Raw genomic sequence first — 24,811 nt, forward strand, 5'->3', positions numbered from 1 at the left:
ACTGAGCACGCTGATGTGAGAAGCTCAGACCTACGCACGATTAGAGCACCCAGGGGGCGTTTCAGGCTCCACCCCTGTGCCACCAGCATGTCTTTGTCACCCACGCTGCCGCCACCGTGAGCTCCCGTGTGTGATGGCAACACACACCACTAGAGGTGGGGCTCCTGTCTGCCATCGCAGTGCCCACAGCCAGGGATTTGCCCCGGGACCGCCGCGGCCAGCACCTCATCACCAAACACAGGACTTCAGACCCCAGAACCACCGTGGCTGCTGCCGGCGGCCCTGGGCTCGTTGTACAGATGAGGAAACAGGGCCCGAGAAGTGACACAAGTTGCCAAGAAGTGACACAAGTCTACACCACAGAGAAGAAAGCGAGCACATGAACCCCAGTTTCTCTGATACCAAAAACTGCAGCCTTTTTAGTGCAACATCAGTTCTCTCTTCCCTCTCTGTGGCCACTGTAGGAAGCACACAGAGTCAAGTTTGCCCCTAGTTTGTCAGCCTGGACAGGGACCACGGGACAGGGGCTCTACATAGGAAGTGCGGATGCCTGCATGGGTGGGGGGATTGCAGAATCAGCCCCCATGATACGCACACGTTCCCGAGTCCGTCCTAGTTGGATCTCAGCTGCTGAGAAGGAGCCCCTGACAGCCCAGTCACCTGCCTCTCTCAGCTTTCTGGCTCCCGGCATTTGAGAAAACACTGAAACAGCACAGTCCTGAAGGACCCAGAAGCTCGCACCGAAGCCTTTTCTTTTTTTTTTTTTAATGGCCACCCCCTTGGCCTATGGAAGTACCCAGGTCAGGGATTGAATCTGAGCTGCAGCTGTGATCTATGCCAAAGCTGCATCAATGCCAGAGCCTGTAACCCACTGGGCTGGGCCAGGGATGGAATTTGCACCTGCGCAGCAACCTGAGCCGCTGCAGTCAGATTCTTTTTTTTTTTTTTTTTTATCTTTTTGCCTTTACTAGGCCAGCTCCCACGGCACATGGAGGTTCCCAGGCTAGGGGTCGAATCGGAGTCATAGCCACTGGCCTACACCAGAGCCACAGCAACGCGGGATTCGAGCCACATCTGCAACCTACACCACAGCTCACAGCAGCGCAGGATCCTTAACCCACTGAGCAAGGCCAGGGATCGAACCTGAAACCTCATGGTTCCTAGTCGGATTCGTTAACCACTGTGCCACAATGGGAACCCTTGCAGTCGGATTCTTAACCCACTGCCCCACAGCAGGAACTCCAAAAGCTTTTTTTTTTTTTTGTCTTTTGTTGTTGTTATTGTTGCTATTTCTTGGGCCGCTCCCGCGGCATATGGAGGTTCCCAGGCTAGGGGTTGAATCGGAGCTGTAGCCACCGGCCTCCGCCAGAGCCACAGCAACGCGGGAGCCGAGCTGCGTCTGCAACCTACACCACAGCTCACGGCAACGCCGGATCGTTAACCCACTGAGCAAGGGCAGGGACCGAACCCACAACCTCATGGTTCCTAGTCAGATTCGTTAACCACTGCGCCACGACGGGAACTCCCAAAAGCTTATTTTTAAATAGCACAAGAAGTTTGATGAAGAGCCGTGGTTCCGTTGGGTAGTAGAAGCCATGCGTTGATCAGATCTGGGGAGCATCCCCGATGGAGGTGAGGGGCCTGCGGACGTGGGGCTGGGAGACGCGGACCCCCCCTCCCCAAGCAGGGTTCCTAGAGGTTCTCAGTGGGTTTGAGTCTGTGCCACATTCCCCAGGGACGGTTCCCAGTATCAGCCTGTTCGGTGTTGGAGCTGCTGGAGGAAGTGCTCATGGGTCATTATCCCCCTGCTCCAAGCTAAGGGGGCCCACGCCCGGGCGCTTCTCCCTGTTCCTAATTTCACCGCTCTCCTGAGTCTTCCTCTTAAAGATGCCTCCCCAAATCACATGTGTCTGTGCCCCACAAAACCTGGACCTGCCTTCAGGATGTACTGCAAACAGCACTGACTTTGCTCTCTTTTTTTCTCAGCTCTGTTGAGATATAATCAACAATATTGCATGAATTTAAGGGGTACAGTGTGCCAATTTGTTGTTGTTGTTTTCTTTTTTGTCTTTTTAGGGCCACACCCCATGGCATATGGAGGTTCTGCAGGTCTAATCGGAGCTGTAGCCGCCGGCCTACACCACAGCCACAGCAACTCGGGATCTGAGCCTCGTCTGAGACCTACACCACAGCTCACGGCCACGCCGGATCCTTAACCCACTGAGCAAGGCCAGGGATCAAACCTGAAACCTCGTGGTTCCTAGTTGTTTTGTTTTGGTTTGGTTTGGGGTTTTTTTTGTTTGTTTGTTTGTTTGTTTTTGCTTTATCTAGGGCTGCTCCCACAGCATGTGGAGGTTCCCAGGCTAGGGGCTGAATCAGAGCTGTAGCCACCAGCCTATGCCAGAGCCACAGCAACGCGGGATCCGAGCCACACCTGCAACCTACACCACAGCTCACGGCAACGCCGGATCCTTAACCCACTGAGCAAGGCCAGGGATCCAACCTGCAACCTCATGGTTCCTAGTCGGATTCGTTAACCACTGCGCCACGACGGGAACTCCTGAGTTGATATATTTATATATTGCAAAAGTATTACCACCATAGTTATCCAACATCTCCATCTTATTACATAATTACCATTTCTTTAAAAAAATGTCTTTGTTGATTTACAATGTCCTGTCCATTTCCGCTGCACAGTACAGTGACCCAGTCATACATATACATACCCGTTCTTTTTCTCCTGTTAGCTCCCATCATGTTCCATCACAAGTGATTGGAGGGAGTTCCCTGTGCTGTTACAGCAGGACCTCATTGCTTATCCATTCTAAACAGAATAGTTTGCATCTACTCACCCCAAACCCCCCGTCCATCCCACTCCCTCCCCACTCCAAATTTTTAAAAGCAAAGCACAGGGGGCGTTCCCATCGTGGCGAAGTGGAAACAAACCTGACTGGGAACCATGAGGTTACAGGTTTGATCCCTGACCTCGCTCAGTGGGTTAAGGATCCGGCGTTGCCGTGAGCTCTGGTGTAGGTCGAAGACGTGACTTGGATCCTGTGTTGCTGTGGCTGTGGTGCAGGCCAGCAGTTGTAGCTCCTATTCAACCCTTAGCCTGGGAACCTCCATCTGCTGCGGGTACGGCCCTAAAAAGCAAAAAAAAAAAAAAAGTGAAGAGGGGGGAATTCCCATTATGGCTCAGCTTGTTAGGGACCCAACATTGTGTCCATGAGGATGCAGGTTCGATCCCTGGCCTCTCTCCGTGGGTTAAGGATCCAGCGTTGCCATGAGCTGTAGTGCAGGTCACAGATGCAGCTCAGCTCTGGTGTGGCTGTGGCTGTGGTGTAGGTCTCAGCTGCAGCTCCGATTCAACTCTGAGCCTGGGAACCTCCATATGCCGCTGCCGTGGCCCTAAAAAAATAAAAATAAATGCAAAGGACCACTTCTGCCTTCTCCTCCTTCAGACATGTGTCGTGCTTTCATGGTGGGTCCTGTGAGAACACACCAACCCCAGGAGAGGAGCCAGCAGCTGTGGGCCTGACCTCATTCTCTGGCTGGGCCGTTCGCCTGTTAGAAAGCAAATGGAGTCACTGCAGTTAGGGCTGTCGCTGCTGTGTTCCGTGCTCTGGTTCATCCCTGGATGATTTGGCAATGAGTGTTAAAACCACCCGGAGCAGAATAAAAGAGGTCTGATTTTCATGCCTACCACAAAATGAGAATTAGCAGATTGGAACTTGAAAATATGGCCGGATCCCCCCACGGCTGCTCCTTTGCATTTAGTTCACGTTTTGCTCTTTGTCTTTGGCCCTGTCTGAAGTACAGCAACATATGTTTAACACATTTTAAAGAAGGTTCTTAAATGCCATGAAAAACACAGCCCGTCTGGTTCCGAGACGTCAGACACGTGTGTGCGCTTGTATTTTTGGTCCAAGTGGGGAGGTGGCAGGCCGGGCCTCCGAGCTGCCTTTGTGGGGGGTGTTCTCAGCTGTGGGCACGTGTTCTGGAAATCTCCAACTGGAAAGGGTCGGGGGTCACGCTGGGGTCACTCGCATGGACCAGGAAGTGAAGCAAAACTAATCCAGATTTACTCCTGGAAGAATCTGTTTGCCTAAGTATTTAAAAGCAGATTAGGGCTAACCCGACACTAGAGGCCTAGGAGCAGTGTAAACACGGGTGAAAGGTGTAAACTCGGCCCTTCTTCTGTGCTTGGGGAGAAAAAGTGTCACCGGTAAGGCGTTTCCTTGCTCCGTGTGGCCGAGGCCCTGGGTGACTCATAGCGACGCGCCCTGATCGTGCCCGGGGGAGGGGGACACCGAGTTCTGGGGGAGGCCCGGGTGAATCGGTGACTGTGTGAGTCTCTGGGGGTTGCTCCAGCCACTTATCTGCGGGGCTTCTCTTTCTTCTTTCATCACCCTCCTCCAGAAGCTTCTGTCCGGCCCGAGGAGCCCCCCCGCACCCGGCCTCACTCTGTTCCCCGGTCAGGAGCTGCTATGAAATCTTACCTCCGTCTCTTGTGTTTCGCAGCCACGCTGCCGCCCTGAGGATTTGCTGTTTCAGGAGGCGTTGTTTTCAGTAGTTCTCACCCTTTCTTTCTTTTTTTGTCTTTTTAGGCACACACCCATGGCATATGGCACTTCCCAGTCTAGGGGTGGAATTGGAGCCATAGCTGCCAGCCTCCACCACAGCCGCAGCCACAGCCACAGCCACGCCAGAGCCAAGCCGCAACGGCTACCTACGCCTCGGCTTGCAGCAACGCCAGATCCTTAACCCACTGAGCGAGACCAGGGATCGAACCCACATCCTCATGGATACTAGTTGGGTTCTTAACCCACTGAGCCACAGTGGGAACTCCTGTTCTCACCCTTCTGGAGATCCACCATTAGCAGCCGGAGAGTGAGAACAGAAGCCCGGGTCCTTTCCTTCCATTCGGGGTAGACACACCTTGCTGGGGGTTTTGCTTCCTTTCTTCAGCTCTCCTTCCCACCTGCCTGCTCCTCGATCCCCCAGCCAGCCCCCTTTCCAGATGTCTTTGGCAGCCTCCTGTCCTCTTTGGGCCCCAGAGCGGGGTCCTGGGCTGTGCTGTTGGAGGTGGGGCCCCAGCTGCCATCCTCACACCGAGGCTTCCCCGCGAATCCAGAGAGATCCCAGAATCCAGCAGCGTCACAGGCTTCGCTTGTTCGTCTTTTCCAAACTCCACGCTGGAGTCCCTACCGGTTCCCACGTGGTCGGTAGCGACGTTTCCTCCCACGGGGATGTTTATAGACCCTGGAGTTCACGCACACCCCTCCCGGGGGACGAGTTGAGAGCTCAGACCTCAAGGGCACACCAGGTTGGGGAGCCCACTGGCTAGCCTGTCCCTGGACTCCCATCGAATGACCTCGAATCCTGGCTCTCAACTCTCTCAACTGGAGCTGTTCATAGCAGGAGGGACCGCCAGGCCTCTGGCATCTATCCTCAGTGGGCCGGGCCTTCCGGGGCCACTGCTGCACTAAAAGCCAAAGGAGGAGTTCCCAGGTGGCTCAACAGGTTAAGGATCTGGTGTTGTCACTGCTGTGGCATGACTTCAACCCCTGGCTCAGGAACTTTCATGAAAAACAAAAGAGCTCATGTGAAAGCTGAAAAGCCGATCCATGGTTCTCACATGTTAGGACATCAGGACACCCCCCCCCCCAGGGGTTCTGACTCGGGGTGGGGAGGCCCACCGGGACGGGGCCTGAGAATCCGCATCTCGAGCAGATTCCCAGGTGGTGCTCCGGTGGAACCCACTTACCAGGTTTGAAAACCGCAGGAAAGCCCTTCCAGGGGGGCTTTCTGCTGCCATGCACACACTTGTCTCCGGCTGTCCCACCTTCCCTGGTTGCCCCCGACCACACACCACACAGGGCAGTAGCAGGGCAGGGGGTGCAGCCTCGGTTCTGCTGCCCTACGGTGACCTGGCCTGTCTGGTGGCTCTTGCAGGGAAGAGAAGGAGCGGTGGATCCGGGCCAAGTACGAGCAGAAGCTCTTCCTGGCCCCGCTGCCCTGCACGGAGCTGTCCCTGGGCCAGCACCTGCTGCGGGCCACCGCCGACGAGGACCTGCGGACAGTCATCTTGCTGCTGGCGCACGGCTCCCGGGACGAGGTGAACGAGACGTGCGGGGAAGGGGACGGCCGCACAGCGCTGCACCTGGCCTGCCGGAAGGGCAACGTGGTCCTGGCCCAGCTCCTCATCTGGGTAGGTTGCCCGCGCGCCCGGTGGGGCGGGGAGCCACGGCGGGCACTTGGCGCTGCTCCCGGGCATCTTTCTGGGGAGGAGAGGTTATTGTTGCCCACCTGGAAGTGGGAAGCACTAGGAAGAGGGAATCGGTGATGTGGGTGTGGGGGCCCCTGCCTTTGGCTCCCCTGTGTGAGAGCAGGTGCAAAGCACCGAGAAAAGGGAGGAATGACATTGGTGGCACACGCGCTGCTTCTGCAGGCACAGTGGCCGGCTTTGCACGGCATTTGCTAGTGTTTCTGCCACGTTCATTTCTGTGATGATCCCTTCAGCCTAAGCATGGTTGGTGGTGTCCCTCTTGTTCCTTTTAGGAAATACTCCCATCACCTTTGGGGGGCAGGGAGAGGATATGAACTGAATGATTTTATATCGTTTCCCTTTCCCAAACCTCGGAGCTTTGCTGTCACACAGCACAAAAATGCTGGACCCCACACTTTGAGGTTTGATGTGGTAGGAGGGTTGTCCAAGGGTTTCTCCTGGACTATCCTGGTTAATTCCACTTGGGGAAAGTTACCTTTTTAAATTTCTTTTTTTTTTTTTTCATCTTTTGTCTTTTTAGGGCCGCACCTGCAGCATATGAAGGTTCCCAGGCTAGGGGTCAAATCAGAGCTGTTGCTGCCAGCCTACACCAGAGCCACAGCAACGCCAGATCCGAGCCATGTCTTCAACCTACACGACAGCTCATGGCAACGCCGGATCCTTAACCCACTGAGCGAGGCCAGAGATCGAACCCACAACCTCATGGTTCCTAGTCGGATTTGTTTCCGCTGCACCACGATGGGAACTCCACCTTTTAAAATTCCTACTGAAGCATTTGCCATTCAGCTTGAAGGGGGAGAAGGAAGGAAGAGAGAGATTGTACTGGCCAGGAGCTGTTTCTGAGAGGCCCGCATGCCCTGCCTGGCAGTGCCTGCATGCCTGTGGGGTCCTCTGCCACAGTAGGTCCCCATTCCAAAGGTGGCAGAACGAGTGGGTCCCTGGGTCACTGGATGGGGAGGGAGGTGCGTGCTCACCAGCGGTGGGACACTGTCCAGAGGGGGGGTCACCCACTGGGAGCTCTTCTGTCCCCACCCCCAGGGCAGGGGACGGGTCTGTCCACACAGCTGAGCACAATGCCAGTTTCCACGTACTTTGACCTGACTCTTGGGATGGGTGTGATGGAGAAATGGATGCACAGGTACCCAAATCACTCGTGGTCAGCATCTTGTTAGCAGTTGCACAGGCATCTGCTGGGGCTGCCCTGACCAAATGCCACAGACGGGGCGGGGGCTTCAACAACAGAAACTTATTTTCTCCCAGTCCTGGGAGCCACTTCTAACATCAAGGTGAGGACAGGGTCTTTTTCCCATGGCCTCTCCCCTCCGCTTGCAGACAGCTGAGCTCTGGCTGCGTCCTCACGGGGCCGGTCCTCTCTGAGCACACGCACAGAGTCTGGGGTCTCCTCTTCTTAAAAGGACCTCGGTGACGTTGGATGAGCGCCCCTCTCATGTGACCGCAATTAAGCTCATTACCTCTGTAATCCAGGCACGTTCTAAAGGACTGGGCGTTAGGGCTTCAGCAGATGAATTTAGGGAGCACAGTTCCACTGACAAGTCACATGTCATCTTCTCCTCTCACACTGGCCAAGCATTCCTTTAATGCTAATGCTTCTTGAAGACGAGAGATGAGAACTCCGTAAGTTACAGTGGAAGTGGACATCGATCCACCCTTTTTCTTCCTTTCTTTCTTCTTTTTCAGGTCGTGCCCATGGTACGCAGAAGTTCCCGGGCCAGGGATCAAACCCGAGTCAGCGCAATGACCAGAGCCACAGCCGTGACAACGCTGGATTCTTAACCTGCTGCGCCACCAGGGAACTCCCAATCCACCCTTTCCCAAGAGCAAGAAACTTTAAAATGCTTGTGGAGGAGTTAACTGGTGGCTCAGTGGGTGAAGGATCAGGCGTTGTCATGGCTGTGGCTCAGGTCCCTGCCATGGTGCCGGTTCGATCCCTGGCCCAGGAATTTCCACCTGCCACAGGTATGGCCAAAAGTAAATAAATAAATTTTTTTAATGAGATAAAAAAGAAAACGTTTGTGTGATTGAACCTAGAAGTTCCCCTTCCGGTCATCACTTTAATTAAGAGCCAGAGATGCTGAGAAAGAGTCCACATGAGGATGGACAGGTCAACATGTGGCGCCCACAGACAGAGCACTGAGTGCTGTTGGTCCGGAGGAATACTCTGGCTCTTCTGTGTTGTGCTTTTGCGTAAATTTTAATGATAATGAGAAAATGATCAGTGCACCGTGTTCGGTTAAAAAAAAAAAAAAGATACAAATTGCTTGTGCCGCTCTTATCTCTGTTCTTCACATCTGCATTTAAGTCCAAAGAAAAACCGTTAGACGGAAACACACTGAAACATGAGCCAAGATTATCTCTGAAGAGCCAGCGTGTAGCTGATTGTTTCTTCTTGTGCTTTTGTGTGTCACCTTGGTGTTTCACACAGTGCAAATGAACAGCCTCCGAGATCCGTTTTTTTGTGTTTACAGCTGGCAGGTCACCATGGAATAGCAGTATGGTGACAAGGGACAGCTAGATTTATCATGGCGATCATTTTGAAATGTGTAGAAATATCAAATCACTGTGCCGTGTACCAGGAATTAACATAGTGTCCTAGATCAATTATACTTTAAGAACGAGAAGGGAGTTCCCGCTGTGGCTCAGGGGAAACAATTCTATCCATGAGGACGCAGGTTCAATCCCTGGCCTCGCTCCCTGGTCGCGGGTCCGGTGTTGCCCGTGAGCTGTGCTGTAGGCGGGCAGCTGCAGCTCGGATCAGACCCCTAGCCTGGGAACCTCCATATGCCGCGGGTGAGGCCCTTAAAAGACCAAAAAAGCAATCGATCAAAATAAAACAAGCACCAAACTTGTAGAAAAGGAGGTCACAGGTCGACGGGGGTTAGGGGGAGGGGACTTAGAGGAAGAGAGTCCAAAAATTTTAAAAACAAAATAGAAATAGCAAAACCGGAGTTATCCCGGGTCCGTGTCTGTTGCACAGGGGAGGGGCTTTTCGGCGCAAAAAGCGCACGTTCTTCCCGCTAAGGACACCCCCGGGGCCAGGCCGTGCGGCCGCCCCGGGCCTCTGGTCTCCCCAGCGGGTTCCCGGCTAGCCCGGCCCTCGTACGCCCCGGTGACCCTCACGTGGCCGTGTCTCTCCGCAGTACGGGGTGGACGTGATGGCCCGCGACGCGCACGGGAACACGGCGCTGGCCTACGCGCGGCAGGCCTCCAGCCAGGAGTGCATCGACGTCCTGCTGCAGTACGGCTGCCCCGACGAACGCTTCGTGCTCATGGCCACCCCCAACCTGTCCAGGAAGAACAACAACCGGGGCAACAGCGGCGGGAGAGTCCCCACCATCATCTGAGGACCCGCGGCCTCCCCCCCCCCCACCCCGCGGCCTCGGGAGTCACCGGCACGTGAGTCCCGACGCGTCCCCTGGCTCCTCCCGGCGGACCCCTGCCACCCCCCCACACCCCCACCCCCCACCCCCAGTGACATCACAAACCCCGGACGGTCCTGGGGGGCGCGGCGCGAGGCGGAGGCCCCGAGGCAGCAGCATGGATTCCTTTGCATAAACTCCCCTGCCGGACAGACAGGAGCGGCCGGAGGGCCTGGGTTCGTTGATTGCAGCACACGGCGCCGGACCCCGGTCCCTCCGGTGACCGGGAGACGGAGCAGGGCACAAGGGACTCGGGGACGAGGGGGGGAGGGGAGGGGAGGCGAGCAGCCGGCAGAAGGGGCAACTCCCCTTAACTGGCAGTTAAGCACATCAGTACATTGCACCTCTACCGAACGGAACACTGGGATTCCATCTCTTCTCCAAGGAGCTTGACGGCATAAATCAGAAGCAAGCAGAGTTTGTCAGGTTTGAAGCCCCTATGATGGTATGTGTCAAATCAGTTGTAGCTAATTTGTCCAGGGAGAGTACTGGCTTCATTACTCTCGTGTAGTCGAGTTCTTCCAGCATCACCGCCGTTTAATAGAACATGATTAGTCATCACCGAGAAGAAAGCGTATTAGCTGAGGAGGTAGTTACCCAGCACGCTCTGATGATTGCCACGATGTGATTGCAATACTCTTAGAAGCATCGTATTATCCCAGACATGTTCTTTCGGGCCCTTGGAGCTCTCCTTACTAAATTCACTGTCATAATTTAGTATCTGTTTAATTTTTCAGTCCAAAGAGAGGAAATCAGTTGCTGAGTATTATTTGACTGCAGCCTCCTTGGTGCAAAAACAGAATGGAAAAAATAAATAAGAGTGACTTGGAATCTCACAAGGAAAGCACGAATTCCGCTAACGACCACATTGCGAGCACACTGAGCACTCAAAGTCCATGCATAAAAAGCTCTTTCTCCCCCCCCCCCAAAAAAAAAACCCACGGCGTGTGTCATGGGCCTCCGTCACTCCCGGGCCACGTCACCCCAGTCACACAGGCTCCTGTATTATGTCTTTAGATGAGATGTGTGAAAATCTATTTGAATAAAAGAAGTTCATAAATATGCATTGATTTTTGTACAGACAAATGGCACCTCTGTTAATTTATAAATTGAACTAGATGTGAACTAATAATATGCAACTGGTTGAGATAAGAGGGTTACAGATCATTGTACATGCGAAATAGCGCCCGCAGTAAACACTTCCATTAATGTGATGTACAGCTTTTAAGAAGGAGCATATCAGGATACCGTGGTGGTACAATTTGCTTATTAAAATCATGAAAAATTAAAAAGACTCCGAAGCATATTCGAGAGGGAAGGGGGCATGTGATGCCTCATTATTGAAAAAAAAGCACGATTTAGAACTGACACGACTTTGGCCAACACTGAGGAAGGGGCCGTGACAAGGCAGGGGTTGACTTTGCAAATTCCAGACCCAAGCGCTTCGCAAAGGTCCATCTTGACCGCCGCTGCCGAGCTGGGGGCAGAGGCCGGCTTGTGAGACTCCTAATCAGACTCTCCCCCCGCCCCCGGGGGCCAGGCCCTTCTGTTTCAGGAGGTCGCCCGATTTGCCGTCACCATGGTTTCTGGCTGCTTCAGACTTTGGCCACCTTCATTCAGCGTCATGGCCAAACATAGGAAACCAGATTGTGACACCTGAGGTTAAAAAGAAAAGGGGCAACTGTGCCTTGAGCCCTTGGGCAGCATGACGGGGGTGGCGGCGGTGGCAGGGGTGTCACCATGAAGGACAGCACAGAAACGTAGGGCCCCCTTCACCCTGCTGCCTCCGGGAAAGTTCCTGGCTCTCATATATTAAACCTTCTATTTTGTAAGAATTTTTCCTCTTCTTTCGCTTTTTAAAGAAATTTTAAATTAAAATAGGTGGGGGAAAAAAATAAAGCTTTACACACTTTCTCTGTGGGTCAGTGTTTCATGGGCATTTCTAACCTTAACGCAGCTCAGTGGAACGTGGCAGTTCCCGGGGCAACAGGGCACGGGAGCCGCAAGCCTGGGAGCCTAGACCGCAGGTCCGTAATCCCTCCGCCCGGTTTTTAATTCTGTGTTTCATCACTGTGTGGTTATTTTCAATGTGAATAGAAAAAAAAAAAAAAAAGTCCTTCCTATTTTTGAAGAATGCATTACTGCTCTCATCCAGCCACACACGTCAGTGTCCCCATTTGCATAGATAGGTAGTGAAGGCAGGTAGAGTATAACGAAATTCTTAAATTATTTCATTGTAGCTGATGCCCACTATAGGAATGCTTTATCAGAGTGAAGCCTTTCTTTCGAAAAGAGACGGAATTCCTTGTGAGGCTTCTCTTTGGGATGTATATGGGTGTGTACATATTATGATATGTGTTTATAATATAATATTTTCCCAAATGACTTCCTTTTTCACTTAGCCTCTCATGGCCCGAATGCTAGACCTTCTCCTTCCCTGCCTCCCCTCCAGCGCCAGGACTTCACTGATTCCTCCTTGGAAAAGGACACCCCTCGCCTGCTATTTTTAGCCATGTTGATCTGCTCTGGGGGGCAGCCTGCTTTCTTGAGCCCGAGTTTTGGCAACAGAGGAGAGGCTGTCGTGGCTTTTAAAGGTTTTTCCCTGAACGTACAGGCGACCAGGGGCTCATCTGTTGTATTCCAGTGACTTCTCTGCTGGACCGCTCTGTCATTCCCATCTTACAAGCCTTACTAACACCAAGACCAGAGAAGCCACGATCCAGGGCCAGTGTTAGAAGTAGCCAGTTTGGGAAGGGGGTCGAGCTGTCATTATTTCCACGTAGGCTCTGGGACAGTGACATAGGAAATGACCCCTGTGGACTCCACGTGACCACTTCTATTCAACCTCTTCTAGTCTCCTCTATTCGGAATTTTCAGTGAAAATTTTTCCTTGATGAGAAACCCGCTGGCTGGGGAGGGCATGTGAGCAGGTGGCCCCTCCTGAGGGCGCTCGCACAGGTGGTCTGCATGCACCCCTTTCTCTCTGGATTGCTCCCATGGCCGGGAGACCCCTTCAGAGAAAGGAGCCTGATTCCGACCCTGCACAGGTGGACCTGGAGAACTAGCGTGGTCCTTACCGAGCCACGGTCCACGCCGTGTGGACTCACCCCAGGGAGCAGGTGCGGGCAGCAGGTGCAGGCTGACTATGGGGCTGGCAGCACAGGAGAAAGCAGCTCTTCCCCAGTGACTCCAGCCTGATGTCCTTACCTCAGCTCCCTTCTGTCCCCGCCCCCAGGTTTTGTGACCTTTGCACACTTTCAGGGTCGTTTCCCACGTGTGCAAAGGAACCAGCAGGACTTCGTTAGGGACAAGAGTCCAACGAGAAAGGCAGGCCTGGGGGGGCGGTCCCCTGGCCTCACCAGGGGCTCCCACCTGGGCAGCATCCGCTTCTCGCTTCCTCAGCTGGGAAACCTGGGGCCTTGCAGGGTTTGGTGATGTCGGGACCACAGGGTGATAAATGACAGCCTGACACCCACTGAGGGGCCGGATGCTCAGGAGGGGGGCCCCGTTTATGAAGAACAGAACGTGGGTAGAACCTGAGCCCCGCACCGGGAACCCCCTCCAGCTCGCCCGAGGCCATGTCCTGGGGGTACCGGTGGCACGTGGTCAGCCGGCCCCTCCTGCTGAGCCCCTCCCCTGCCTCGGCTGAGCCGCTGGTGCCGCTTCTCAGCCCATGTGTCAGGCAGGCATGAGAGCCCTTCTCCCCGAGGGACGAGCCCAGGTACCGAGACGCGACCTCCATCCTTAGTCCAAGTTGATGTTCCGGGGAGGGGGGACGCCAGATCTGCTTGCAGGGGACCCTGCGCTGGCAGAGGGTGGCTTCAGGCCCCCTCCATGCCCCCCCCATCCCTCCCTGAGCTTGCGGGTTGGTCCGCGGACGTGCACGTCGCTGGAGCCGTCCTCCCTGTCAGGGTGACCTTCACCTCCCATGTCTGCGCTCGGTGGGCACACCCTCCCCCTTGGCGCCCCGCCGGACCCCGGGCCAGGCTGTGCTCACGGTCCCCGTGGCTCCCACCCCACCGACCCTTCTCCCTGCATTAAGAATGTTCTGGAAACAAGAGGGGGCATTCCCCACTCCCGCCTAGGGAGGCTCAGAAGCCTTGCGGCCACGCAAGTCCTCTCTGAGGACGGCCGAGTCTCAGAGCCCGCCCACGAGGCGCGGAGGATGGGCAGGCAGATGCCTTAGCTCTGGAGGGGCCGCTTCCCCTCCCCCCACCTCTGCTCTGTTGACGTCCGTCTCGCGCCCCCCAAGGTCATCTCGACTTTTCTAGAACTCCCCTGGATGGTATTTATGTCCTTCGAGCAAACAAATTGAAAAGCCGTCAGGAAGCAGTTCGGATGGAAATGTGCTGGGGATACGCATCTTTCTTTCCCAGGAAATATAATTTATTTCCAGCTGCCTCCGCAAACGTGGGTTTCACCCTCTGTGAAGTCGTGTCTTGCCGTGATTTTCACCCTCATCCTTCACCAAAAAGCTAAGGGCGCTCGGCATCGAGACGTTGCATTCTTCGCTTTTCACCATTGTGGACGTGTTGCTTGTGGGGCTTGGCCCCTGTGGCTTCCTCAGGAAGCCCCGTGGTCAGGGGGTCATTGGTGTGGGCTCCACCCTGGCCTGGCCAGGTGCCTAGGGGTGCCACTCACGGTGGGCAGGGGGCCCGGCTGCCCCCCTTCCCGGGAGGGTGGGGTCCGCCCTGTGCGCTCCTCCCGCGGCTCCTTGGTTGGTCACGTGTCCCCGTCAGCTGCCTTTCAGTCAGGACGTCGGACCCCCTCCAGTCGAGGGGCGGAGAGAGGGGAATGAGTCAGTCAGTTGGCACAGATGGAACAGTGCCCCGGCTTTCATTTCATCACTGCCAGGCCGTCGTCCCTGGAACCCTAAATGCTGTGACACCCCAGAGAGAGGGGTCATTGCCACTCAGGACCAGCATCCCCACGCTGGACGTTCAGCCACCTCAGTCTTATCCCCAAGTCATGGGTCTGTGTCCCCCTTAGAGAGGATGTGCTGACCTGAAATAGAGCTTCCAAAACTATGACTAAATCCCTCTCTAATTGTGGCTGTTCTGCTGCTTTTTAAACACAGGCTCATGCTTTTGTCCAGTTCAGCTTTTTCACTTTGGGTCCAGGTTGAAATTAGAGGACTTTTCATCAGTAGGGGATTCTGTTAACACCGTAAAGTCTGGTTTTAATCTGCAATTAAAAAAAAAAAAAAAAAGCCCAAGTTTTAGAAGTATTTCTGTTTCTCCAGGGTGGTAAGCACCCTCCCCAAAGCAAGGCTGCAGTGACCGTGAACTCGAAAGCCTCTCCTTGCCACACTTCACCTATGAGGTGGTGGTGTTTTTGCTATCAGTTGTGACTGCATTTGGTTTGGGGGTTTTCACCCCCTTTTTGATAAAAATGCCCTTGTCTGAGGCCCTCATCCCATCCAAAGGGCCTTCAGTGCTGGGGAAGAAGGCAGGGTGGGGACGGGAGAGCCCAGCCGAGACCCGCAGTGGCTCTGAAGCCTGCAGGTGTACAGGTGAGCGGCCCCAGGTAAAGGGACAGAAGCATGGACTTCCAGCCATGGGGCCCCCAGCACCCAGCAGGTGCTGGCCATGGGCGAGGCAAGGCACCTGCCTGAGTGCAAGAGAGGGGGGCTGGGGGCTTGTGTTGTGTCAGGCCTAGACGTGGCCTCTGCAGAGAAGGACCCCCCCGCGGCTCGTGAGCAGGGCAAAGGATAAAGGCTGGCCTATGCAAGTGCACTGAGGACTGACCCAGGTTTCAGGGTCGGTGGGCCTTCCCTGCCCTCCGTCCTGAGATGCAGGGGAAAGAAAGGAACCACAGGAGATGTGAGAGGGTCGAGGGAACTCGAATGGAGCAATGCCCCTCAGGACGCCCCTGTCAGGAACAGGCGCCCCCAAAGCAGGTTGCGCCCCTGTCTCCCGGCTTGGCCCCGGAAGCTGATGTCTGAGCTGGTTCAAACATTCTTGTAAAAAGGACTCTGCCCAGAGTCTGAGTGCTCACACTCAGCAGTGGCTTATGGCAATTAAAGGGAACCCCCCCTTGTCTTCCCACCCCCGGTATGACGCCAGTACCTAGGAACCCTGAGTGACAGCTTTCCGCAGAGACCCTGGCAGGCAGCCCAGCAGGAGCCACTGTGCTCAGCTCGGCACCAGACAGTCCGATGAGTGGCCTCGGGGAAAAGATACATCCCACCTGGGTTCTTTAGAGGCCGGCGGGGACAGAGGCTGGCCCCGGGGGGCCGGGGCCAGGCCAGGGATTCCGCTCTTAGGGCTCAGGTGAACACACTGTGCGCCTTGCAGCCCCTGGTCCCGCCCCGGGGTCCGTGCAGTTTTCTCACCAGGACCTGTCTTGGGCTGCGCCGGTGGACGCGAGCGCGGATGGGGCCATTCCGTGGTGGCTGGGCGGTGGGTACCCCGAGGAATTGCAGTTAGTGCATCTTGGCGTTGGAAATAAGGCTTTCTCCTAAACGCAGTGCTGTTTCCCTCCTCCCACTGGGTTTTTCGGTCAAAACTACATCTAATCCTTGACGCCCTTGCCCCTGCCTGAGCCCCGCGTGCTGGGGACGCCGTGTGCACCTGATCACAGGCGCCCTGCTGAGTCCCGGGAGTCCCAGGCGGGACGTGGGCCACGCCAGTCACAGGCACAGACAGCCCCCCCGCTCTCCTGTCTCTGACTTGGGACCAGGTTCTTATCTTGCCACCGGGCATGTTTCTGAAAGGCGAGCCTGAGCAGGTCAAAGGTGAGGCGTGAGAGGCATTTTTAGGAGGGACCAGGGAAGGCCGAGCCTGGGGACACTTCTGAGCACATTTCTCTATTTCTGTAAATAGCCATGTATAGAAGATGGAAGAGTAGCCTGGGGTTTATCCAGAGATGGGTTTGGTTTTTTTGGGTTGTTTGGTTTTTTGGGTTTTTGGGTTTTTTGGGTTGTTTTTATATTACCTCATTCAGCAAGTTTATGTTTCACAATGACTCAATGATGCTTTATTTATATTGTTTGTACTGTAATTAAAACCATTGACAGACATTTCACTTTGCTTGTTATTTCATATGATCTTGTTTTGATTAAATATGCCAGTTTGTATTTTCCTGCCTTGGGATTTTTTTGTGTCAGCTGTACAGTATTCTAAGGGGGAAAAAAAAAAGAAAAAGAAAAATGTGTAAAGTAATGAAAAGAAGTGGCTATAGTGTAGAGGCCTCTTTCTAATAAAGAAATGAAAATATGTCTACACCGCTTCCATGGAGGTTTCTTTGGGGGGGAGGGGTCCTTTGTCACGATGAATTGGGTTTTTATTCCCAGGCGAGTGCTTGGGGAAGGGATCCTGCTGGGCCCCGGGGCAGCCGGTGCGAGAGGAAACTCACCCAAGGTGCTGCAGTCGTGGCAAGAGGGAAAAGCCACAAGGAGCCGCTCTTTGGACCTTTTCATTAAGAAGAAACCTCAAGGGAACATTTTTCCCCCAGCCAGGGGTTGGCTGGGGCTGGACCTTCCAGATGCTTCTAAGGTATCTTTGCACTAGCCCCCACTGCCCCAGATGGGTGAGAAGAACTCCGCAGTGGCTAGAAAATAAACCCAGTCCGAGATGTTCGTGCTAATATTAAAATTTTCTCCTGCACAATACATTCTATGTTCACCTGCCCAAAGCAGAGGAGAAGAATAAGAAGGCAAACCTCACCCCAAATGCCACCACCCAGGAGTTGCCACCATTAGCAATGTCAGTGCCTTCTGGATGCTGCTCCCTCTGCAGAGAGGCCTTCCTCTGATGGTCCATGTCAGAAAGATTGAGCCACATGGTCGAGGGACCCGCGGGTGTTGGTTTCTCTTGCGATTTCCCCATGGCATCAGGAGCCTACAGTGCCACAGAGTGTCTTGTGGACTAGGTGGCATAGAAGATGATGCCATCCTTGGGAGCCACGAGGCCCCAGGATCCCCAGCAAGGCCAAATGCAAACCAGGACAAAAGTCACTTGTCTTCCTAGGAAGTAAGCCAAAAAAGGACAAAGAAAAGTGCTCTTGGGAGAAATCCGTTCCATTCCCAGGCATACGGGTTATCTATTTGGGAACAGATTTAGGAAACACTAGCTTAAATCAGTTAAGGGACGGCACCTGGGGGCAGGCGAACCAGGGCTGTATGGACAGTTCCAGAAAGCCGTCCGGGCCCAGCCTCCTCCCGGCCATCTGGTCAACCTCATTCGGGGATGCTCGTCGCCTCCTGGCCCGCACGGAGGGCTGCTCTACCTCAGCATCTGCATCCAGGTGGGGAGAAGGGGACGGGCGGCCAGGCGGGTCCCATCTACTGGGCATCCTTAAAGCCTCACTCCTGACCACTCACCCCACAGGCCAGACCAGGCAGGGTCACTCCAGGCTGCCAGGAGGGCTTGGAGGTGGGGGTGGGGAGTGATCTGGTGGTAAGAAAAAGGGGGGCCCTCAGTCTCTGCCCCTCCACCCTTAGGTTCCCCACATCCAAACACCCGCTTCTGTCCACACACTGAACACTCCCCGAGAGCTGCCAGGGTGGGAGGTGGAGGCGGGCTGCCCAGCCAGGGGCCCTTGGTGCATCCTGGTCTGCCCCCGCCTGTCCCCACCTTCCCCCATCTCCCCTCCGCAAGATCACAGCTGCTCCAGCCCTGGGGGAAGGAACTGAATTCCCTCCTCTTTCCAGGCCAAGGAAAGTTCAACCAGGTCAGTAAGATAACCCAAGCGAGACTGAATGCCTAGATTTCCCTGCCAAGTTTAAGTGATCTTATGCAGTGCCAGCCAGGCTGCAGCGGGGCGGCGCCTCGCACGCTATTGGTAGAAACAAAGTAAAAACGCATTTCTGCACAGCCGCGCGGAATGGTGTCCAAGGCTCTGAACATCTTCCCTCCGGCCCAGGGATCCAGGGCCAAGACAAGCCTTCCTCACAGCGGGAGCTCCATAAATATGTGTTAATTACATGAATAAATTCAATGTCTAGGAATCTGGCCAAGGAGTAATGTGAACACTTCAACATTTGCGTAAAATATTCGTGGCTGCGGTTTTTATCATAACAACATATGAGGACAAAGTCTAACAGTAGGAGGATCGCTAAATTATAGTCCATCAGCAAAAGGGAAGACGAGTCCTTCTGAAGTGTGTTTATCACCTGGAGAAAGGATACAATGCACATTTAAACGTTAGGATAGGGAGGGGATATAAAACTGAGCTCTATTAAAGAAAGATATTTTTATGTCCAGAAAAAGAAAATATCCAGAACGTTAGCCATGGCATCTCTCTGTGAAGACTTCTGGGTGGTTTCTAGTTCCTTCTTTATACTTGACTGTTCACCTTTTCTCCATACCTATGCATTTTTTTAAAAAACGCTTTTGAGGTGCATCTTAAGGCTCACCGTTTGCCACTGACTTTGAAGAACGTGGCTGGGTGTTTTAATATATTTTTCGCTCATACTGAAATTGGAGAAATGATTCTTTAACTGATTGATAAACTACTGAACCGAATTAATTAAAAATTGGGAAACTCTGGGACCGGGAGTAGATGGTAATTTGCAGCATCTGAAGGACCAAGTACCAAGAGACCCCTCCTGCCGTCTGAGCGTAGAGCGGGGAACCATCCAGAAGTCAGGCCAGCCGGGGGCCTCTGTCCTCCTCCGCTGCCAGGTCTCTCCACTCGTTCCCCGCCATCCCCACCCCCACCCTGCACCACGCTGCTCCCCTGTCCACTCCGGTCCTTTCCAAACCCTCCTCTCCGCAGCCAGGAATTCCCTCTTTCCCACGGGAAAGTCCACAGTCCTAGAGGCGCCCCCTGCCCCGGGCCCCTCCGCCCCTCCACCCCTCGCTCTCAGCTCCAGCCTCCTGGCCTCTCTCCTGCTCTGCACTCCTTGTCCACCTCCTCCTTCCACTGGGAAGAGCCCCCTGCCCGCGGCCAGCTCCTTCTCTCCCGGGTCTCCTTGCTCAGCCGGCCCCCTGCACCTGCATCCCGCTCTCCTCCACCTGCCCAGCGCCGCTCTTCCTGAGTGAGTGCTATAGCCTCCTGCCCCTCTCTTGGGTTCCAGGGCTCCGGGTCTGTCCTGTTGCCCCTAGAGCCCCAGGGCCCAGAGCAAATATCCTTGGAATGAGGGCACCCCCCCCCCCGCCCCGCCCAGATGGGAACAGGCCCCGCCCCCCGGTGCCCTGGCCCCATCCCTGCACTTGGGTGCTGATGGTCCAGGGGCACCATTTTCTTTTTCTCTTTGTAAATCGTTTGTTTATTCCTATGGAAGTATATTTGATTTCCAATACTGCGTTAGCTTCAGGTGTACAGCAAAGCGATTCCGTTTTATATGCATATATAGACACATATGTATAGACACACACACGTGTATATATATATATATATATATATACATTCTTTTTTCAATTCTTTCCCATTATAGGTTATTTCACCGTATTGGGCAGAGCACAGCAGGACCTTGTGCATCTGTGTTCTCTACAGCCGTGCTGGTGCCCCTCTGTCAAGCCCACACTCCCAGTGGATCCCTCTCCGCCCCCCTCCCCCCACCACCATTTTTGGGGGGTGCTTCTGCTTTTCAGGAAGCCAAACCTCCTTGTCGCCATGATGGGCTGAAGAGGGGAAGGCTCTGAGGGAGGTCGGGGCTGAGCGCCCAGCGCCCCTTGCCCCAGCCCGCCCATCCCCCCCACCCCGCACTCTGTCCCACGCCCTTTGGTGGCCCCTCAGTCATGGCCAGGGCCCCGGGCCAGGGTCTGCTGTTGCCGGGCGGGGCTCTCTGGGCCCCTCACGTGGGGCCCCGCTGCGCCCTGACCAGCCCCCACCCGGGTCTTAGCACGGCGGCGAGGGGACAAACCGCCAGCATCCGGCGCGCAAGGCCACTGCCTCACCGTCCCCAGTGTTTCCGCAGCGCCTCTGAGCCACAATTTATCACCACTCGAGTCTGGAAAGGCGCCTAATTGGCCCATAAATGTGGTCCGATAACCGCACCTGACACCCAAAGACGCTGCAGGCAATTAGCACTTATTTATTTGCACGTGGTATTGACGGCCGCCCCGCTCCCCGCGAGGTCTGTGCTCCCAGCTCATTTACTGCACCATCAAGGGTGCGCACACACGTCTCACACACTCCACACACGTGCACACGTGCGCACACACACTCGTGCACACCACACACACCCTACACACACTCTTACATCACACATACACACATACATCACACATACATGCACATACATCATGCACACCACACACCACAAACACACATACAGCACACGCACATATATCACACCACAGATACACGTACATCACACACCACGCACACAGCACACCCCACACACACCCCACCTACAGCACAGACCACACACATGCAGATGCACACACACACATGTACCACACACACACACGCACACCTACAGGGGTGATGGAACGTGGCCTGCACTGCTCCTGGCTGAGGACCCAGGGACCGTCGTGTGCAGGGCCCTCTTGCTGTCACCCCAGTGCCACCTGTCCTGCTGACTCTGCACCAGGCAGGGGGCTGGGAGGACAGAGGAGCCAGGACCTCTGCCTTGTCGTGTGGGCCCTTCCGCCACCGTCGCTCCATCCCCTCATCTCGGTTTTGCCAAACCACACTCAGAAAGTGACTCCCAGGCCTGGCCGCCCAGATCTGGGAGAGCCGGGCGGCGCTTCTCCCAGGACCTGAGCTACTTGCTGTGGAGAACGGGGCATTGCCTTTTAGCCACAAAATGTCACGCCCATCGCAAAGGCGGTGTGTTGGACTCGGCTGTGGACTGTGCACCCAGACGCCCAAGCTTCCTAGACCCGCTGAGGGCCCATCTGTCAAATGGGTATAATACCCACCTTGGAGGGCTGCGAAGACTAAATGAATCCATACCTAAAAAGTGCTTAGAACACGCTTACTCCTTGATGAGTTCAGAGTAAGTATTAAAATCATCGCCGTCATTATTAGCACAGAAAATTTGAAACACCCAAGCAAGCAACACTGCGCAAAGCACTAAAATCCCCCCAGTCCAGGGAGTTCCTGTCATGGCTCAACAGTAACAAATCCGATTAGCATCCATGAGGATGGAGGTTCAATCCCTGGCCTCGCCAGTGGGTTAAGGATCCGGGTTGCTATGAGCTGTGGTGTAGGCTGGCAGCTACAGCTCTGATTGGACCCCTAGCCTAGGAACCTCCATATACTGTGGGTGCGGCCCTAAAAAATTAAAAATAAATCCCCCCTAATCCATATGCAAACCACAAATATTCTGCAAGAGACAGGAAGGTGTTTAGCAGAGAGAGAGTGTGCAGAAAGCAAGTTATCACACAGCATGTATACCACGTGTTCTGCTTTGGCAAGAAAAAAATGCATAGGATGACGTATAAATGCATAGAAATACTCCAAAAGACCATACAGCAAATGTTAACAGGAGCCCTCTCTGAGCTTATTCATGATCTTAATTTGTTCTCTGCTTATGTCAATTTTCTGATTTATCTGAATATTTAAAAAATACAGAGGTACCTTTTTTAAAAAAATTTATGGCCGTACCCACCACGTGCGGAAGTGCCCAGCCAGGGATTGCATCTGGGCCACAGCTATACCACAGCTATGGCAAGCCACTGTCCGGGGCCAGGAATTGAACCTGCACCTCCAAAGCAACCCAAGCCACTGCAGGTGGAGTCTTAACCCACTACGCCACAGCAGGAACTCCTAAAAAATACAGACGTGCTTTTTTTTTTTTTTTTTGTCCTTTTAGGCCGCACCCCTCGGCATACTGAAGTTCCCAGGCCATAGGCCTACGCCACGGCCACAGCAATGCCAGATCTGAGCCACCTCTGCAACCTACACCACAGCTCACAGCAACGCCAGATCCTTAACCCCCTGAGTGAGGCCAGGAACTGAACCCACATCCTCATGGATGGGAGTCAGGTTCCCTGCCGCTGAGCCACGATGGAACTCCCAGATGTACTTTAATTTTAAAAAATGAAATAACCTTCTCCAAACTGTTTTGCGGGCTTCTCTTCCCTTGAGATGTTTGTTTTAAAATTGTTTAAGCCTAGAGGAAAGTTGAAGAATGGAATATCATCTCAGTGAACATTCAGAGGTGACTTATGTGTATTCGCCAGTTGCTAACATCGGTGACTTCTGTGTGGATGACAGAGAGATGGATAACGGAGAGATGACAGACGCAACGGATACGCGCTGTGCTGAACCACTCGATGGTAAATTACCAGCATCGTGAGTTTTCACCCTTAAATAAATAAGCACAAGGACCTTCTCTGTCGTAAGTGCAAGACCACATGATCACTCCCAAGAGAGTCCCCGCTGATGTGATATAATGCGGGTCCATATTCAAATCTCCTCGATGGTCCCAATCACGTCTTTTATAGCTGGTTTTCCTCTCCTCCAAGATCCAATCAATAATCACACAGAGCCCGTAATTGTCACCGTAACCTACTCCTTTAAACTTAAATGAGCACGAACAACTTTTCATGTCAAAAAAATAGCTAATATGATTTGAACACTCACTCGGGAATGAGGTTGCCTGGTTCCCAGCACTTCACCGCCATACACCTAACATTTTTTTTTTTTCCTCTTTGAAAAGCAAAAAATAACCCCTCTGAGTTTATCTTCATTTTAACGCTACTGGAGTTGCAAGTTGTTACGCTTAGTCGCAATTTGTATTTTGCCGTCGTTACCTTTGCACACAATGTGGCCGCTTGTCTTTTGCAGTATTTTTCTTTTTCTTAATGATATGTAAATGTAGAGGCTATTAACCCTTTATAGAGCCATTTATAAAATGTTTCTCATTGTCTCATTTCCCTTCTAATTTTATGATTTTTTTTTTTTCTTTTTAGGGCTGCACCTGCGGCATATGGAAGTTCCCAGGCGAGGGGTCGAGTCAGACTTGCTAGCCTACACCACAGCCACAACAATGCCCACTCCAAGCCGAACCTGTGGCCTATGCCGCAGCTTACAGCAATGCTGGATGCTGAATCAACTGAGCGAGACCAGGGATCGAACCCCCATCCTCATGGATACTAGTCAGATTCTTAACCCCCTGAGCCACAACAGGAACTCCTAATTTTATGGGGTTTTTTTTGTTTGTTTTTTTTAGGGCCACACCCCAGGTACATGGAAGTTCCCAGGCTAGGGGTCGAATCAGAACTACAGCTGCCAGCCTACAGCACAGCCATAACAATGCAGAATCCAAGCCGCATCTGTGACCTATACCACAGCTCATGGCAACATGGAATCTGTAACCCACTGAGCAGGGCCAGGGATCGAACCCCCATCCTCATGGATACTAGTCAGATGTGTTTCCACTGCACAACAGGAACTACCTAATTTTATTTATTTATTTATTTATTTATTTATTTATTTATTTATTTGGTCTTTTTGTCTTTTTAGGGATGCACCCGTGGCATATGGAAGTTCCCAGGCTAGGGGTCAAATTGGAATTGTAGCTGCCGGCCTACACCACAGCCACAGCAACACAGGATCCAAGCCACATCTGCAACCTACACCACAACTCACGGCTTTATGATTTTTTAATGCACAGAATTTTAACATCCATGTCCTCAAATCAGTCTTTGTTTTTTGGTTTTTTTTTTTTAGGGCCGCACCCGAGACATATGGAAGTGCCCAGGCTAGGGGTCGAATCGGAGCTGTAGCTGCTAGCCTACACCACAGCCACAGCAACACCAGATCCGAGCCATGCCTGCAACCTACACCACAGCTCATGGCAACGCCGGATCCTTAACCCACTGAGTGAGACCAGGGATCGAACCTGCGTCCTCATGGACTCTAGTCAGATTCATTTCCGCCGCGCCACAACAGGAACTCCCTCAAATCAATCTTTAATGTTACGATTCTTGCCCTTGGTGCTATGCTTAGAAAATCCTTCCTTACCTGATATTACACAAAACTCGATTTTTCTCCTAGTCCAATATGCTATTATTTGGTGGTACTTTATTACATTAACCTTTCCATTCAGCTTCCATTTGTGGAAATTTCATTTTTTTCAAGTGGCTAGCTAATCATACCAACTCCATTTATTAAACAATAAGGATGGAAGTCCTTTTAACATATGACACATAAATTACAGAATATCTATACAATAGAATAAAAT

General features: G+C 53.3%; 1 protein-coding gene across 8 annotated transcripts in view; it reads left to right on the forward strand.

The window, feature by feature from the left end:
* The window catches only part of AGAP1 (ArfGAP with GTPase domain, ankyrin repeat and PH domain 1), a 566,173-nt gene extending 549,369 nt beyond the window's left edge, over positions 1 to 16,804 (forward strand). For all 8 annotated transcript variants that reach the window (XM_047773835.1, XM_047773837.1, XM_047773836.1 and 5 more), the window contains 2 exons: positions 5,956 to 6,211; positions 9,448 to 16,804. In XM_047773835.1, the coding sequence (XP_047629791.1) occupies positions 5,956 to 6,211; positions 9,448 to 9,651 (460 nt within the window). In that variant the 3' untranslated portion in view covers positions 9,652 to 16,804. The remainder of the gene's footprint in view (positions 1 to 5,955; positions 6,212 to 9,447) is intronic.
* Positions 16,805 to 24,811: the final 8,007 nt, after the last annotated feature.

The sequence above is a fragment of the Phacochoerus africanus genome, chromosome 3 (assembly GCF_016906955.1).
Source record: "Phacochoerus africanus isolate WHEZ1 chromosome 3, ROS_Pafr_v1, whole genome shotgun sequence".
NCBI classification, from domain to species: domain Eukaryota; kingdom Metazoa; phylum Chordata; class Mammalia; order Artiodactyla; family Suidae; genus Phacochoerus; species Phacochoerus africanus.